Source organism: Larimichthys crocea, chromosome XXIII (genome assembly GCF_000972845.2).
Source record: "Larimichthys crocea isolate SSNF chromosome XXIII, L_crocea_2.0, whole genome shotgun sequence".
NCBI lineage: Eukaryota > Metazoa > Chordata > Actinopteri > Sciaenidae > Larimichthys > Larimichthys crocea.
This window is the reverse complement of record NC_040033.1, coordinates 12,853,609-12,868,852: the sequence shown is the minus strand read 5'-3', so window position 1 is coordinate 12,868,852 and position 15,244 is coordinate 12,853,609. Positions and strand designations below refer to the sequence as shown.

General features: G+C 41.6%; 1 protein-coding gene across 5 annotated transcripts in view; it reads right to left on the bottom strand.

Annotated features, from left to right (window-relative positions):
• The window catches only part of mllt10 (MLLT10 histone lysine methyltransferase DOT1L cofactor), a 39,347-nt gene extending 31,436 nt beyond the window's left edge, over nucleotides 1–7,911 (bottom strand). For 3 of the 5 annotated variants that reach the window (XM_027274052.1, XM_019268482.2, XM_027274053.1), the window contains exons 1-3: nucleotides 7,473–7,635; nucleotides 4,296–4,375; nucleotides 1,772–1,826 (exon numbers count right to left, since the gene is read on the bottom strand). In XM_027274052.1, coding sequence (XP_027129853.1) covers nucleotides 1,772–1,826; nucleotides 4,296–4,375; nucleotides 7,473–7,635 — 298 coding nt within the window. Of the gene's footprint in view, nucleotides 1–1,771; nucleotides 1,827–4,295; nucleotides 4,376–7,472 lie in introns of all 5 variants that reach the window. The other 2 variants (XM_027274051.1, XM_027274054.1) reach the window with 2 other exon arrangements.
• Nucleotides 7,912–15,244: the final 7,333 nt, after the last annotated feature.

Here is a 15,244-nt window from a genome sequence, read left to right as displayed (position 1 = left end):
TCTGAGCTCTTTGTGACCATTAGCATTAGCAGAGATGAAATAAACCCTTCAGACTCTTTCCTCTTCAGCCCATGAAACTTTTAGTTTGCCGTCAACGTGAACCCAGAATGACTGGGTCTGGACTCGTAAATATTTTAATTTGCAAACTGGTAGTTAATCTATCCAAGTAGCCGTTTATTGAGCCCTAACACACACACAGCTGCCTGTCAGTGAAGACAAACTGGGGGCGGTGGAATGACAGTGGGGCATGGTGGAGTGGCAGCAGAATTGACGACGGGCTGAGGAGGAGCAGGAGGAGGTCAACGGGAGGTCAAATGGAGGTGGGAGTCTCCTGCCACACTGGAGGTGTCTGTTTTTCCCCATAGCGGAAACAAAAACAGGCTTAAACTTACAGTTGAACCCCTGACCTGCCTTTGACCTGGTTAGCGGGACAGGGGGAGGAGGGCAGAGGGCGGGACGGAGGGGAGGCGGCGGGTGTGAAATGGGGGCATGTTGTTGTTTTGAAGTCCCTCCAAGAATCTGGAAGAGGCCTATAAAACAGGACTATAAAAGTGGCACAGCCTTCCTCCTCAAACTAAGCATTCACACTTTTACTCCCTAAAAAGCCAACAAAGCATCCCTTGGCAAACATCTCTTACTGATGGTTGAGACAATGAGCTTCACTTTTGCCGATAACAAATTTGAAGCACGTTATGAGCTCAGGTGAACAAAAAAAAACAACCAATCTCGATAACGGCTTTATGAGCTTCTGTGGTAAACCACGGCAAAAATCTTGACATCAACACCAGGTACAAAAACAACATGTTGTACTCACTGCATCAGGTAATGAAGCGCATGTGCAGTGGAACCACATCAGTACAATTAAGAAACTTCAGCGCAGCCGTACCCAACTCTGATTTAAAATCTTTATACTGCTGCAAGATATGATCTAATACTTCATGTTTTCATCAAAGCCCCTTAAACATAAGGATGCAACAGAGTGTGTTTGAAACCTTCAGTGTGCAATTCTTTCAACTTTGTGTGGGTTACCATTTTTAAACTAAAAAAAAAAAAAAGAGGCCCTGACAAGCCGCGCCATCTCTTCTTTCTTCTCTGCCTGCTATATGTTAACATGCAGGATCAAAAACCCATTTCAGACTAATACCTTTGCTCTGCTTTATTACAGTCCCACCTGAAATAACAGCAACTACCACACAGATCAACAAGTGAAGAGGAACTGACAAGAGCAGAGAAACGGATGGTGGGGTAAAGAGATGGTGAGAGAAAAATGGGAGGAAAAAGAGAGGGAGAGAGGGGTCATGGGAAGGGTAAAATAAAAGAGAAAGTAGTAAAACGGTGTGTGTTAGTGTTGTCCTGATGCCTCCCTGCAGGCCTGGACACAATCCCACAGCTGTGCCTCTCTCTCTGACGGACTCAAACACACACACACACACACTCACATACACACAGAATATTTACAGTCTCCACCAAGCTGACCTCCCAATGAACCCAGAGAGGAGACTCCTTACAGGCCATGCACTATACCCATCCTGGCCCGCCCCCTCATAAACATACACACACACACTCACACACACTCATAAAACATGGACTGGCAAGGACGGTAGAGAGAGGCAGCACATACAACAAACACCAACATAACTCTCCCAGCACGCTCACACCCCTTAAACTTGCCGGTGACATGCAATTAATGACAAAATACACAAGAGGCTCCCCACAGATGTGTGTGTGTGTCTGTGTGTGTGTATACATATGTAGCTGAGAGGGATTCTACCTCCGTTGTCTGTCCTCTTGAGGGCTCCATCTTTGTGGGGACACAGCTCACATCTCTGCGCATAAAAAAGAAACAGCGGGTCAGAGAACATAATCTATTTAGGGTGAGGTAAACACACAGGTATGACAAATATGCCGGTGCGTGAGATAAACTGGCAAGTGGCCCTGACTGGGGCACAAGGCCAGAAGCTCTCCGAGCGAACGCTCACTATCTATCACCAAAGGTTGTTTTGCACGTGTGTGTGTGTGTGTGTCCTCGTGCAATTGTTGCTGCGGCTCTGATCCTGACAACTGCGCTCTTCCTCAAATCACAAATGAGGTAATGTTGATCATCTTAAAGCCTTAGGTTAAGATAAAGAGCACAGTGTGTGTGATCTGTGACAGGACAGAAAGACTCTCTCTTCCTTTATTGGTGTATAATATAGTTTCTATATGGACTCTATCTGACCTGAGCACTCGCTGACTATCTCATCATCTCTCTTCCATTTTCAGGAAGTTACTTTATTGCACCGATTTGTCATTTCCATGAATGAACTTTGTCCCAGTTATAGTAGCCTGATAACTTTGAACACTCAGTGTAATATTTTATGAATACATTCATATAATTACTATCTCCTTTTACATACACTTGCATGAGTATATTTTCATTATCTTTAAAGGAACGCCTCACCTATATTTTGTATTTGGCAGTTGTACAGGCTGAAATGCTGGACAAACGTTTGGCTGTTTAGCACTTTAACCATCAGCCTCCATGCAAAGACACACCCTGCTAAACAGTTTTGCATTTACATGTACTTCAATAACGTTGTATTGTCGATTTCTTCCTTAAATTTATTCTTAAATGCCATTTAAAAAGAAGAAATCAGGTTCAAAGGTTAGAGGGAAACCTTGTTATCCTGCTAAATTTCTGCTGGAGAAACTTTGCCCTGTGCACACACATGAATCTAGCAAGTATGGAGATCATTCCTAGCACCTGTATCAACAACTAAGTAAGTAAATCTTACCCTGACAAAATCTCGACAGGTCCTCAGAAGTTTGCCGAGGTCATATTAAGTTTAAACTCAACAAGCCATACCAGTTTGTGGCCTTTTTTTTTTTTTTGCACCAAGTTTTACAAAAAAGAACACGTAAAAAATATGGAAGCTCTTTAGCCCAATTCAGTTCAGCCCTGCGTGACATGATTCAGAGATCTGTGGGGAGCAGGTCAGTCCATAGGTCTTGCAGCAATCATTACAAATGTGGTGTTTTCCAGGCCCATGGTCCAGCCTGGCCAGCAACATTTTCATGTGCTCACGTAGACTAGATAGCATGATGTTTGCACGCCATATGGTGAGCAAACTAGCAACACTCAAACAGCATTTATGATAATCTTTTAAAATGTTTCAGTCTGGATTAAAAAACATTTGGTTAAATATGACGAGAACTGGTACAGACTGCAGGCTGACAGGGATGCTAAGGTCAAAGGAAAGCAGGAGATAGTACGTGGCACAAAAAATCCTGCTGGTGCATGTCAGTTGCTCCACGAAAAGTGGAAGTAGCAGGCGAGTCTGTGTAGTCCTCTAATATGATTTCTCTAGTTACAATGTCAAAGTGTGAAAGTTACAAAGCTTCTGCCGAACTGTATTGGAGATGAAACGATAAACATAGTGGGTTAAGCAACAAAAGCAAAGTTTTCAAGACACAATAATGGAAAAATGCTCTCTGATGGCGAAATATAGTACAATACAATTCCTTCTTAGGTTGCTTGCTTTCAAAAAGTGAAAGGACGGCCCCAGAGAGCAAACTTGGTGTTCTGTAACAGAAGCTTCCTGAACTGTTACACTGCGGTAAACCACATATGTCCAGTATGTCATACAGTAAGGCTGGGAAATATGCCAACATTCACTGTTTATTATCTACTGCTGTAATCGCATCATAATCTGTTATTATTTTATATCTTCAATAATAAACACAAGCAAAACAGAGCTACAAAGACACCAAAGTGGATGTGTGTTATTTTCACACATCAACAGCACATTTAGAGATTTAAGAGTTTCTTTTACCAAGCATTTTAAATTAAACTGCAAACCAATGTTAGTGTTTTCTGTTGCCATTAAAGCACAGCTGTGTAGGCTGCAAACAAATACTGGGAATTACAAGCTGTCTTGAACAACAATCCCTCTTCCTTGCTTTTTGTTTCCTCACATAACAACTGAAATATTCAGAATCGGCGGACAACTCACGCTCAGCAGCAAGTCAAAAGAATTATTTGACTAAAAATTAAGTGTTACTGCTTCCTTGAATGGTAATAACCGCTGCTGAAGAGGCCGACCAACAGCGGGAAATTTAACATGAATTGTGTTATTTTAACCGGTTTGTTCCAAGCCACACTGGTGATACAAGAACTCAACTGGCACTATTTTCTTACTGCATTTATAAATCATGGCGCTGGATTAGCATGAGGTCCACCATATTTTCCAGACAGTCCAGTTATTTCAGGAGTTCACGCATAAATGATGAATGGATAGTTGGTTCATGTAACTCACCACGCGGGCTGCTCTCTCCTGAGATTCACATTTTCTGCAGAACCAAGGACCAGTGGGCACCTGCACGATGCCATAGCAGGCTGAAGAGAGAAGGAGGGGGGGGCATGAAAGTGAGTCTTCACAACCACAGCAAAGGACTACATTCATTAACACAGGGATAATGAAACCACATCAAACCTGCCAAGTCTTTACAAATACGACACCATCTCCACGTCCAACTATTTATTTTTTTTTAACCCGTGCCAGAAGGCAAACTACACTGGTTTGAATGAAGAACTGAACAGTGTTTTGATCTGACAGGCTCCTGAACACACTGCCGTTGTTTTCATATCACGCTACTGACAGCTGACACAGTTTGCCAGATCGACAAAATATTTTAAGCCTCAGGGACCATGGCAGAACCACTGGTAATGCATTGTTAATGTCAACACACAGTCATCTGTAAAAATGGTTTGCTTTATGTTTATATTGCCACGCTTGTTGCACCACACATAAAAGGGGGTGCAAGCTTTACCTGACCTCCTCTGCACATTTATTTAAGGAACAGTTGTCAGCTGCAGAAATAGCTGCGCTTTAGGGTGGACATGACATAAAAACATTCATAATGACAGGCAGACTCAGTGCTATGTTGATGCTGCACGAACAGGGACACAAGGCCACGAGGAGTTGCTGTCGATGTCGCTTTACCTACAAAGTTCTATCACTTCTCAATATTTCAACACTGTGTAAGCAAACAATGTGATTTACAAGATGGATGTCAACTTCAAAAACACACTTAGTTCTTTCACTTTGAGTTATATGATGCTTACATGACTCAGACTTAAAGTTGCAGTACAGGTGGTGCTACCCTAAATGTGGCAGCACTGCCCTAAATAGCCTATTCTACCCTACCTCTACACATTTTCAGATTAGGTCTGATCAGACCGGAGTCTATAATCCAACAAAATAAACAGATATAATCCAGATTTCTGAGAACTAAACACACAAAGGTTAACGAGTTCAAATGAAGAAACTGGTGACCAACCTTAGAGACATCAAGTACCAGTAGGGTTAGGATGATCTAATCACTTGCAATTCTTATTTGTTGCCACACTAACCCATCCTACATAGAGGGTGGCAGCGCTTTGTTGTTATTTTCGGAGTTCTCCAAGATTCAGAAGAGCGCTCAAACACACAGGAGACATGTTTTTATTTATCACAAACAACAACTCAACAAACGTTTGAGATTGTGCTTGCATCTGTAACTCCCTCTCTACATTATACACCCAATATATTCATACCGTATATATCCATATGTAACATATGTACATACATATATAAATCGCTGTCTGCATGTTGTTTCTTCTTTAGTGAAACACTGTCTCGTTTCACTGTGCACTGTGTATATGGTTGTAAAGACAATAAACCCCACTTCACTTGACTTGACCTGACTTGTGTGGTACGTACATTCATGTAAGAAAAGTTACAAAGTTACAAGTATACTTGTCAATGCCATGATTTAGAATAAAAACATTGTTTGACTGTGTCACTTTTGGATACTTTTGTCCCACCGTACAACTTGTAATGGAAAACAGAAAAAATAAAACTGACATTTTATATTACATTGTTTCTTATGTGCACATAACATTACATAATATACTATTTAGCGTCTATCTTCCAAAATTACATTAGTGTATAGTGTGTATTATATTATAGGTACATACTTTGAAGTCCCAGTCTCACTGAAGCACTCATTTTTTCCTTTGATATAAATTATTAACAGGCTCTTTTTTTAGATGCATCACTACTATGGATCAAACTGATGTCAGTGATCTGACAATTAAAACATTCTCCATTCAATTGATGTCAGTTAATGGTTATTTAATTCAATTTCATCCAGCAAACATGCTCTGATTTAAAATTAAGCTGTCATAACTGTGGTTTTAGCGGTAGATCTGGACATGGTAACGCATGACAAGTACAGCTTGTCTGTTACCAATAATTCACTAGCAGAGGAAGATGTGGCTTTCAAGCCATGTGGCCCGGGCCCTTACATCAATATGCAGCTCTCTGCAAGGCATTATACATTAAGTAAAGTATACAATTTTCTCCATAACTAGACCACATTCGGGAAAGAGACTGGATGTTTAACAGCAGGTCCGTGTTTTGATGTGCGTTTTATCTGTGGTCTGAAAACATACCGCACCGCATCACAGCTTTCAATATTCACTAAAACTTTTATTACGCACAGATCTTTCTATAAAAGGAATATGGTATATGATGCTTTGAAGTAACAGTCCTGTCTAACTCTCTCTCTAGTTTCTGTATGAGCTTAATCTCAATTGCAATTTCTGCAGAGATAATATAACGCAACCTTAATATGACTTATTAAATACTAAAAGCTTTGGACCAATTGCGTCCCTGATAATAAAACACTAAGTAATCTCATAACTACTACTACCCAGGGTTTGTTTATGCTACTTTAAATCAGCAAAGAGAAACACTTGATGTAACTCTATTTATTAACAATCCAAGTTGTTACAAACAAACTCCTGTTTCGAGTACAAACACACCGAGGAGCATCTGCGTGGGTCTCTGGCATTTCAAATACTTTCCCACTGTCTCCTCCACTGTGTTGGCCAAATGGGACACATGGCCAGCTGTTAAGTTTGTAAACACTGGACGTCATCATCTGAGTCATCCCGGGTGAGCACCTAAACTGTCACTGTGCAAGAGGCTAACATTCAAGCAGCAAAGCATGACTGGTGCCAAATATTGGACTCAAAACACACAAATCAGTGTAATCAGAGTCCCCCTGCATGTCCTAACACCCCGGACTAGTGTCAGCGAGGCGCATCACGCATTTTAAAGTATCCCTCCTCCTCCTCCTCCTCTGTGACCTACTTGACAGCTTCTGACAGGGGATATAAAACATTAGCACGACTCGCTCGTTAGAAACGTGTCCATAAAGCAGCTTTTAGATTAAAACAGTGCGTACAAGCGTCTTTGCGCCCCTTTGCTTGCATGAGTTGAGCCTGACCTCAGCCTGGCCTTGGTGAGGACAGGCGGTAGGAGGTGGTGGAGCAGGAGGAGGAGGAGGAGGAGGAGGAGGAGGAGGCTCCATAACCTTGCAACAAGACAACGCTAACTAGCCTAACAGGCTAACAGGCTAGCCGAGCCGAGCTAGCCGCTGCTTACCTTGGTGCACGGCCACATTGCAGCCGTGCCCGTCGCAGTAGACCAGCGGGTTCTCCGCCCAGCCTCGCTCGTCGGAACAAACACAGCAACCTCCGATCATCTCCTTCATATTACACGTCGAGAACTCGTCGTCCGCCGCCAGACAACACTCGCCGGAGACCATCTACGAAGAAAGCGGACATGCGGAAGAAATACGACGCACACGATAACAAAACAAAAAAACCTCCGCCTGAAGACGCCCCCTCTTTCCCCCAGCTACGCCGCTTTAGGTCCCACTCGATCGAGATGTCATGTTTTTAAACGTGTTTACGTCCCTTTTTTCTCCGAGCTCGTATTTTTTTTTCCACCAAAACATCCACTTCACGGCGCGACGGTGAGGAGAAGAGGGGGTGAAGGGGGGGGTTAGTGCGTAGAGAACAGGAAATGCGTAATGACGCAAAGGCGCGTGTGTATGTATGTGTGTATGTGTGTGTGTGCGTGTGTGCCCTCCTGACAAGGAAGTACCAGACGTGATGTGATTGGATCCCCGAGAGCAGCGGTCCATTTTGGCTCCACATGGCCGAGGTTGGTTTGAAAGTTTTGTAAGCAACTTTACTCGAGTCACTGTCAACATGGAGGTAGGCAACGATGTGGCGTCCGTGCCGTGACAAAGACCTTCCCAAGGTCTGACTATAAGCTGCTGTATAAGCACAATGTGAGTGTTGAACCATGTGTGTGCACAGCAAAAGACTGTTGAGTTTGTAATGCATGGATGCACAGCTGCATTCAGAGGAATCTGAATGTTTGCTGGTCCAGATTAAAAAAAAAATCAGAGGCCTTACTTTTCTGTGTGAGGACCCATGTTTGATTATTTTGTTTACATAACAGAGTTGAAGCGATCAGTCTGTTCACCCATTAATCGACTCAACTATAATTTCACAACAAGTTTTGATAGTTGATTAATCATTTATTTTCTAGGCAAGATACAAACAAACTAGGCTTGTGTGAGGATTTGTCTCTTTGCTCTGCTTTATTTTCATCTCTGGAATTTGGACTAAACAAGCAACATCAAGTCCATCGACTTGGAAACTTCAGGGAACTTTTAATAGGAATTTTATTTTTTGATATTTTATTAAAATATTAAAATAAAACAAGGGCTTTCACTGCATTTAACTGATTTTATAGACTAAACAACTAATTGGCTTAATAAACAATAATGGAAATAATCATTAGTTGAACTCCTGGATAAATGTGTGTGTTCACATCTACAGAAAACCTTTTTTATGGTTTAGCTGCTTCAAGTTGGCTGTACACACATTTCTGGAAAGTTGCTGTTTTTTAATTTTCACTTTACTACTTCTCTATTGGCAGACTGTGCATATGTGTAATTATGCTATAGGGTTAATTAATTTTCAAGCTGTAGGTTAGAATATTTTCCATATGCCATTTATATTTGTACACATTCACACATGCATACCATTTTTTTAATTATTATTATTGTATCTTGCTAAACTTATTCAAAACAACAGCCTTTTACAGCTTTACTGTCAATGTCAACTACAGGTGTTGGTATATTTTATATTTATTTATTCTCTGTTTTTTCCCAACAAAATTATAGTCAATGTGTCATATATTTGAATCATGGTTTATATGTATACATACACCTCTCGAAAATCACCTGCTTGGGTTGAAATGTTTCATTTTCAAGTAATTTGTGCAGTAATTTTATGTTTTTCACACCATTTCAATATGATAATGAATAGAAAAGCTATAGGGTAGAGCCAGCAGACTTGAGACAGACATTTGAAAAGCATGTCATTGTAAAGATGAATACCTTTTTTATCTTTCAAAAAAATAGGAAATGGGCTTTGAGAAATCCTACATCAGGCTGCAGATCAGACCTGTCAATATACAGTTTTGTTTTGACAGCATCCCCATGCTGTTGCTAAGGATGCTTCAGAACACACACACACACACACACACACACACACACACACACACACGCTACTCCAAGCACTCAGCTGCTGCTTGCATCACCGATTCCTCTGAGCGAGCTCCCGCTCTTGGTTTCCAGAGAAACGTAATGACTTGCCAATAATGCGCAAGAGCACACGAGCGTCCTCCGTGTAATATGGTGAGCGAGAGGTCCCTGGGAGTGCCTGCCCATTGTTTGCTTTAATTTCAAATTGCTCAAATGCTCCAGTCGACACTGGGCACTGCACTAAAAGGGGGTGTGGGAGGGATGGGGAGCTGGGGAAAAAGGGGAAAAAAAAGTGAATTGTGTGTGGCAGGGGAAAACCTATTAGAGCTGGAGAGAACAAAGGGAGGCGAAGGAGGGGGCAGCGGTTGTGGAGGGGCCCGTATAGCTACTGAAACACTGAAAATGGCAAATGATTTTTACAACTTGCACTTGATTAAGTCAAAGTCTGCTCAAATCATGTATAATGTTCCTTAGGTTGTCAGAGAAGAGCTGCCTCTGAGACAGAAAATTGCAGCGACACTGTCTGCTTCCGACCACTGCTGGTGACCTCAAAGTACATACAGCACTCAGAGCTTTTATATAATTTCAGGTATTCTGTGATTATAACCAGGCAGTCCTTTTAGTATGTTACAGCTTTGTTGTTCACACTGTACGTCATCAGGTTGGTATTTGTTTGAGCATCTCTGAATGCAATGCAACAGAGTTTCTGCGACAGTCCTTGAATTTTAGCTGTCTTGTCTCAACGGTATTCTCTGGACACAGAAAAGATACATAGTATAATGATAAAGATATATTTAAAATTTAAAACACTAAAGGCACAAATTTTCCACAATGTAAATGTGTCTGGGGTTTCAAAATTGTGCCTATTTTACTTGCACAATATAGTCAAGGTGGGTAAGACACAGCAGAAATAAACATCCTTGAAAAACATTTGATTGCGGTATTTTCTGTGTCATTGATTTTGCAGCTTGCAAGCGTTCAAGAGACCTATATAAAAACAAGTTTTGGAAATAATAGAGCTTCATTGGCTTCCCTGCAGTATGCTCATTCACATCTCCTCTTGTTCTTGTCTCTTTTGGCCTACATTTAATTGTCTGCAGGGTGACTTCACAGCACTTGAGATTTAAAAAGTCAGAGGGCTGTCATGATAGGGGCCTCGGCGTGTTTGCATAGGCTGAGTGAAGTTTTGTGGTCTCACTGTGCAGAATAGGGAACGTGTAAAATGCGCAGGGAGGAAAGGCAACAGTGGGAAAAGCAGCCCCCACACCCACAGACTTGAATGTATGCTGCATCTGAAATGGCATTGTGTTGAGGCATTGTTTACACAAATGTTGGACATACTTAACTGCCTGCCAGTTAGTTCTGCCAGTTTATGTAATGGTTACTGCACTTTATAGATTGGCCACCTAACTCCATTTAACTTGCGTTTTCCTGACATTTACAAATTCTTAGAAAGACCCAGGAGCAAGGAATGTTTGTTAGAAAAATCACGAGTAATAAACTCTGAATTTTATCCTTAAACATTGCATCCCAAACATACGTGTGTGTGGGTGTGTGTGTCTGTGTGTGTGTGTGTGCATTGCAGGGGAACTCCGCAGAAAACTAAAGCAGTGTGAGAGGAATGTTTTCACAGACTGAGCTCATAAGCTTCAACAAATGACTACTGACAGCAAGTATAGGACCTTTATTCTGAAGCATTTGTGTTCTCAAACAGATGCCATGTGCTTGCTCTCAGATCAATTTATTAATGAGCAGTAGGTTTTTTTTAATGGGTGTCATGTCCAATCTTTGACCTGTAGACCTCGCTAAACAAAATAAACAGCCTAACACTGTTTACGTTGAGTTCGGGGAAATTGTGTGTTGTGGGGTGTATTTGATCAGCTTCTACACAATGTGGCCTAGCATATAAATTTAGCGCAACTGTTATTCTTTAAGCCTAGTTAAATAGAAACAATGAAAACAGTGTTTTGCAGACAAAGCGGTGAGCGAGCGGCACACACATGCACAAGTTCTTCATCCCTTCAGTCCATCGCTGTGTTGCATGATCACCGCTTAAACAGTAAGTTTTAGTTAAGATTATTCACCTGCAGCAATACCAGTAAGTGCATCATTAAATTTAATGAAGCCTGATATTAATTTAGGCAGTAATTATAGGCTATATACCAGACTTTATAGATACACAGTATAGTGGTATTTGCTCTATAGTATCAACATTTTTTTTATGGCAGTTTATGGTAAATGTAATATTTGTTGTATTGGCTGTAATGAACATCTCAATCATATCTATGTCATGATTTTTTTTTGTCCACATAAGATAATGTTTTGGGGTTATTTTGGAGGAACTTTAACTTTCTCTCAAATTACTACAGCAAACTAACCAATTATTTGTTTTCATAGTCCTCGGATATCAAATAAAAATCAAATAAATATCAGTTTCTCATCTGCTACTGAGTTCCTGATTCCTGATATGTAAAATAAGTTTCAAAGTGAAATGACCTGAATAGCAAAATTAACCCAAACGCTCCTGAGCCATAATGTTTATTTCCTGGCCACACCACATTCAGACCCATCAGTATTTATCCATGGTGTCCTCTCTCTGGTAGACGAGTAGCACGCAGGGGCCCAGGAAAAAATAGTCCCAACACGGCGGGGTGAAAGGTGAAGAGAGCCCTCCCCCCACCACTGTCCGCACACACTTCAGGCTCGGATTGCATGTAAAATCACATTCTCCCGGGGTGGTTGGGGGGTGGAGAGGAATTCATTGTTTTGGCATGGGGCAGTGGGTTTGTGTCATAAAAAGTCTATGCTCTTACAAGTGCCTGCGCCTCCTTGACCAAGTGTCTCCATAAAACTCAATGCAAAACAAATGACTTTGTGCTGCAGGAGCAACACGTTTAGTTTGATGAGTGTTACAAAAAAAAAAGAGAGAGAGAGATTTTTTTATGGCCAGTCAGCTTATAAAAATGTATGAAAATCACCAGATGAAGCAGTTCAAAGAACTGGTTTCCACATCGATTGTATGGCGTGTGTGTGTGTGTGTGTGTGTGCGTGTACTTTCTTCATATTTTGCAAGCCTGTTAAATTGAAGTCAGCTATGTCCATTTATATTTATGTTCCATAAATGGTGCATTCAAGTTTCAAACAATTTCACTCCTGTTGAAATGTGGGTTTTACTGCACGATACTATGGAGCACTGGTCATGTGCGTTCACTGGTCATGTGCGTATGTGCATGTGCATGTGTGTGTGTGTGTGCAGTGTCCTTACCGTAATCCGTCTATCTCCCCCATTAAGCCGGTCTTCCCCAGTGAAGTAGTGGAAAATAAAAGTAGGCTATAGGTAAAAACAGCAGTCTGGAGTCGCTACGAAGCGATCATCCACCATTTATACTTTAAATTAAAAATAGACGTTTTATGTATTTATGTTTCACTTTCAGATCATTCTCACCCTCTGTCATGAATGTTGTTCCTACAGATTAATTAAAGTCAGTTTTGGTGCTTCCTTTCCACTGCTGTAACTCCAGACAGTAGTCCAATCTGAGGCATTTCCCCTCTATCACCAGCACACAGCGGGCTGTTGTAAGAAGCCTCCACCGTGCTTGAGGTCTCTCTCTCGGCCACTCTGTCTCGTCTCCTCCCCTGCGGTCCCGGCCGACATTCAGGCACAGGAGAGGGTGGAATAAGTGCCCTGTGGCATCTGGTGCATCACAAATCTGCATAACAAAGAGTCAATGTGCTTAATTGGAAATACTCGAATATGTATATATATATTATTACAATATCATATTATTGTTTTAGATTGCCCTTAAATCAGACCTTAGGATACGCTGAGAGCTGTAATTCAAAAACAATTATCATGGAGTCAGCATGGGGCACTTACACGTCTACAGCAGCAATGTATGATGTTTTGGCAAATTCAAACAGATACGCAACTTTAAAAATAAAAATAAAAAATATTTATTTTTTTTAAGTAGGTTTTTAATTTGTTCCTTTTATAAAGTTTGCCATGTTCTGAGAATTGTTTAATATATTTGTAATATTTGTTTTGGATATTTAACAATTGTAACAAACTATTGCTGTCTGGTCTTTAGATCATCATTAAGTTCCTGTGTGTCACGCAAATTAACCGTGTGTGTGTGTGTGTGTGTGTGTGTGTGTGTGTGTGTGTGTTTGGGAGTGATTAGTTAGTTGTTGTAAATCGTCTACATTCACAGTGAGAATCCGTAGCTATACTGTCTGATAGGAGAAAGGGAATAAACGCGTGTTGTGTCAAACTAAAAGCACCGCTTCCTGAAAGTAACAGACCCAGTGGTCAGGACGTGAGATGAACCAAGTTTTGACTTGTCTGTTTCTCCCAGGCCCGGCACGGTGCACCGTGGCTCAGGGATCTGAGTTATTCCCCCGGGGATCCGGACCTCAACAAGCTGCCCCTCCTCTCACTTCACTCTGCTGCATCCGTGCAACCCCGCATGCTCCATGTATTAATGCTGTCATACAGAATCAGCACGTGAAAATCGAGTTTTGCTGTAAACACAGCGAGAACAGCTCAACGCGCAAAGTCATTGGTTGTGTTTAAAAGACGAGAATGCAGGTCAGATGACCCGTGGCTGCATGGGGGTTAAAGTGGAGTTAACTGATTGTCTTATACATACAGTAAATTCGCTGATCGGCCTAGTTGCACAGAGACGCACCAACACACGCACAGTGATCTCTCATGGTGTGTTTCAACTGCAAGCCCTGAGCCCAACCCCTCATGTCCACAAGCAACTTATGCGATGCATTACAGCCTTCTGCAGTTTATCGAGTATAAAATATAACCTACTTCATAAGCAGAAGGAGATTTTCACACTAGAGGCTGCTATAATTATAACTTTTAATTATCTCTATGATTCTGTGCCACAATACGCTGATGCGCTGTAATGTAAGCTCTAAAATTAGAAGCAAAAGACTTAACCCTATAAAAAAGAGGTATATAATATAGGGCCAAAACAATGCACAGCCCCTATGGACAGGCTGACATTTCAAGGTGCAATACTACAACCCTGATACGTGCGCAGCCACGTGTGTGTGTGGTGGCTACAGGTAGCCTACTGCATATAGTGTGTGGATATATAGCCTATATAAATATATATATCCCTGATGATTAATTAATTTTTCCATTAAATCAAATTCACACAGTTTTCCTTATCTGGCACGGTTTGCAAGATCTTGTCCACAACGTTAGAGATTATGATCCAACCATAGTCAGAGGTTTAACAAATAATTATAATAACAACACAAGCCAGCACGCTGTTTGATGTAACACCGAGGTAACATCGGTGCTATTCAGCATACAGTGAATGGTCTGTAAATAAGTAGATAGGCTTAACATTGTGGAGATGTAGAGCATGCCCAGTCTTGGTTTGGCCCCATCGCGGCACAGCGCTGCCCGTGAGGAAGGGGCCACAAGGGATTCACGTGTTTTATGGATAACAAAGACGGAACATAACGCAGGGAGCGTTGAAAAATATGGCTCAGGGGCGAAACACAATAGCGAGTCCAAACAACCTTCTGTAGGCCTACCGGTAATTCAAACAATTAGCCTTTATAATATACTACACAGTCACATTATTTGGACAGCGTAGTGGGTGGTGCTTCAGCCTCTGCTTTCTATGTAGCCTGTGCGCATCGGTGTGTATGTGTGCGTGTGCGTGCGCGTCTTTCAGATTGGGTGTCTTTCTTTGTAAGCGCCTGCGTGCGCACACGCTCTTGTGCGTGCTCTGCGGAAAGTAGCGATGTGTGTTTCTGTTCATATAGATGTTTACGGTGTGCACAT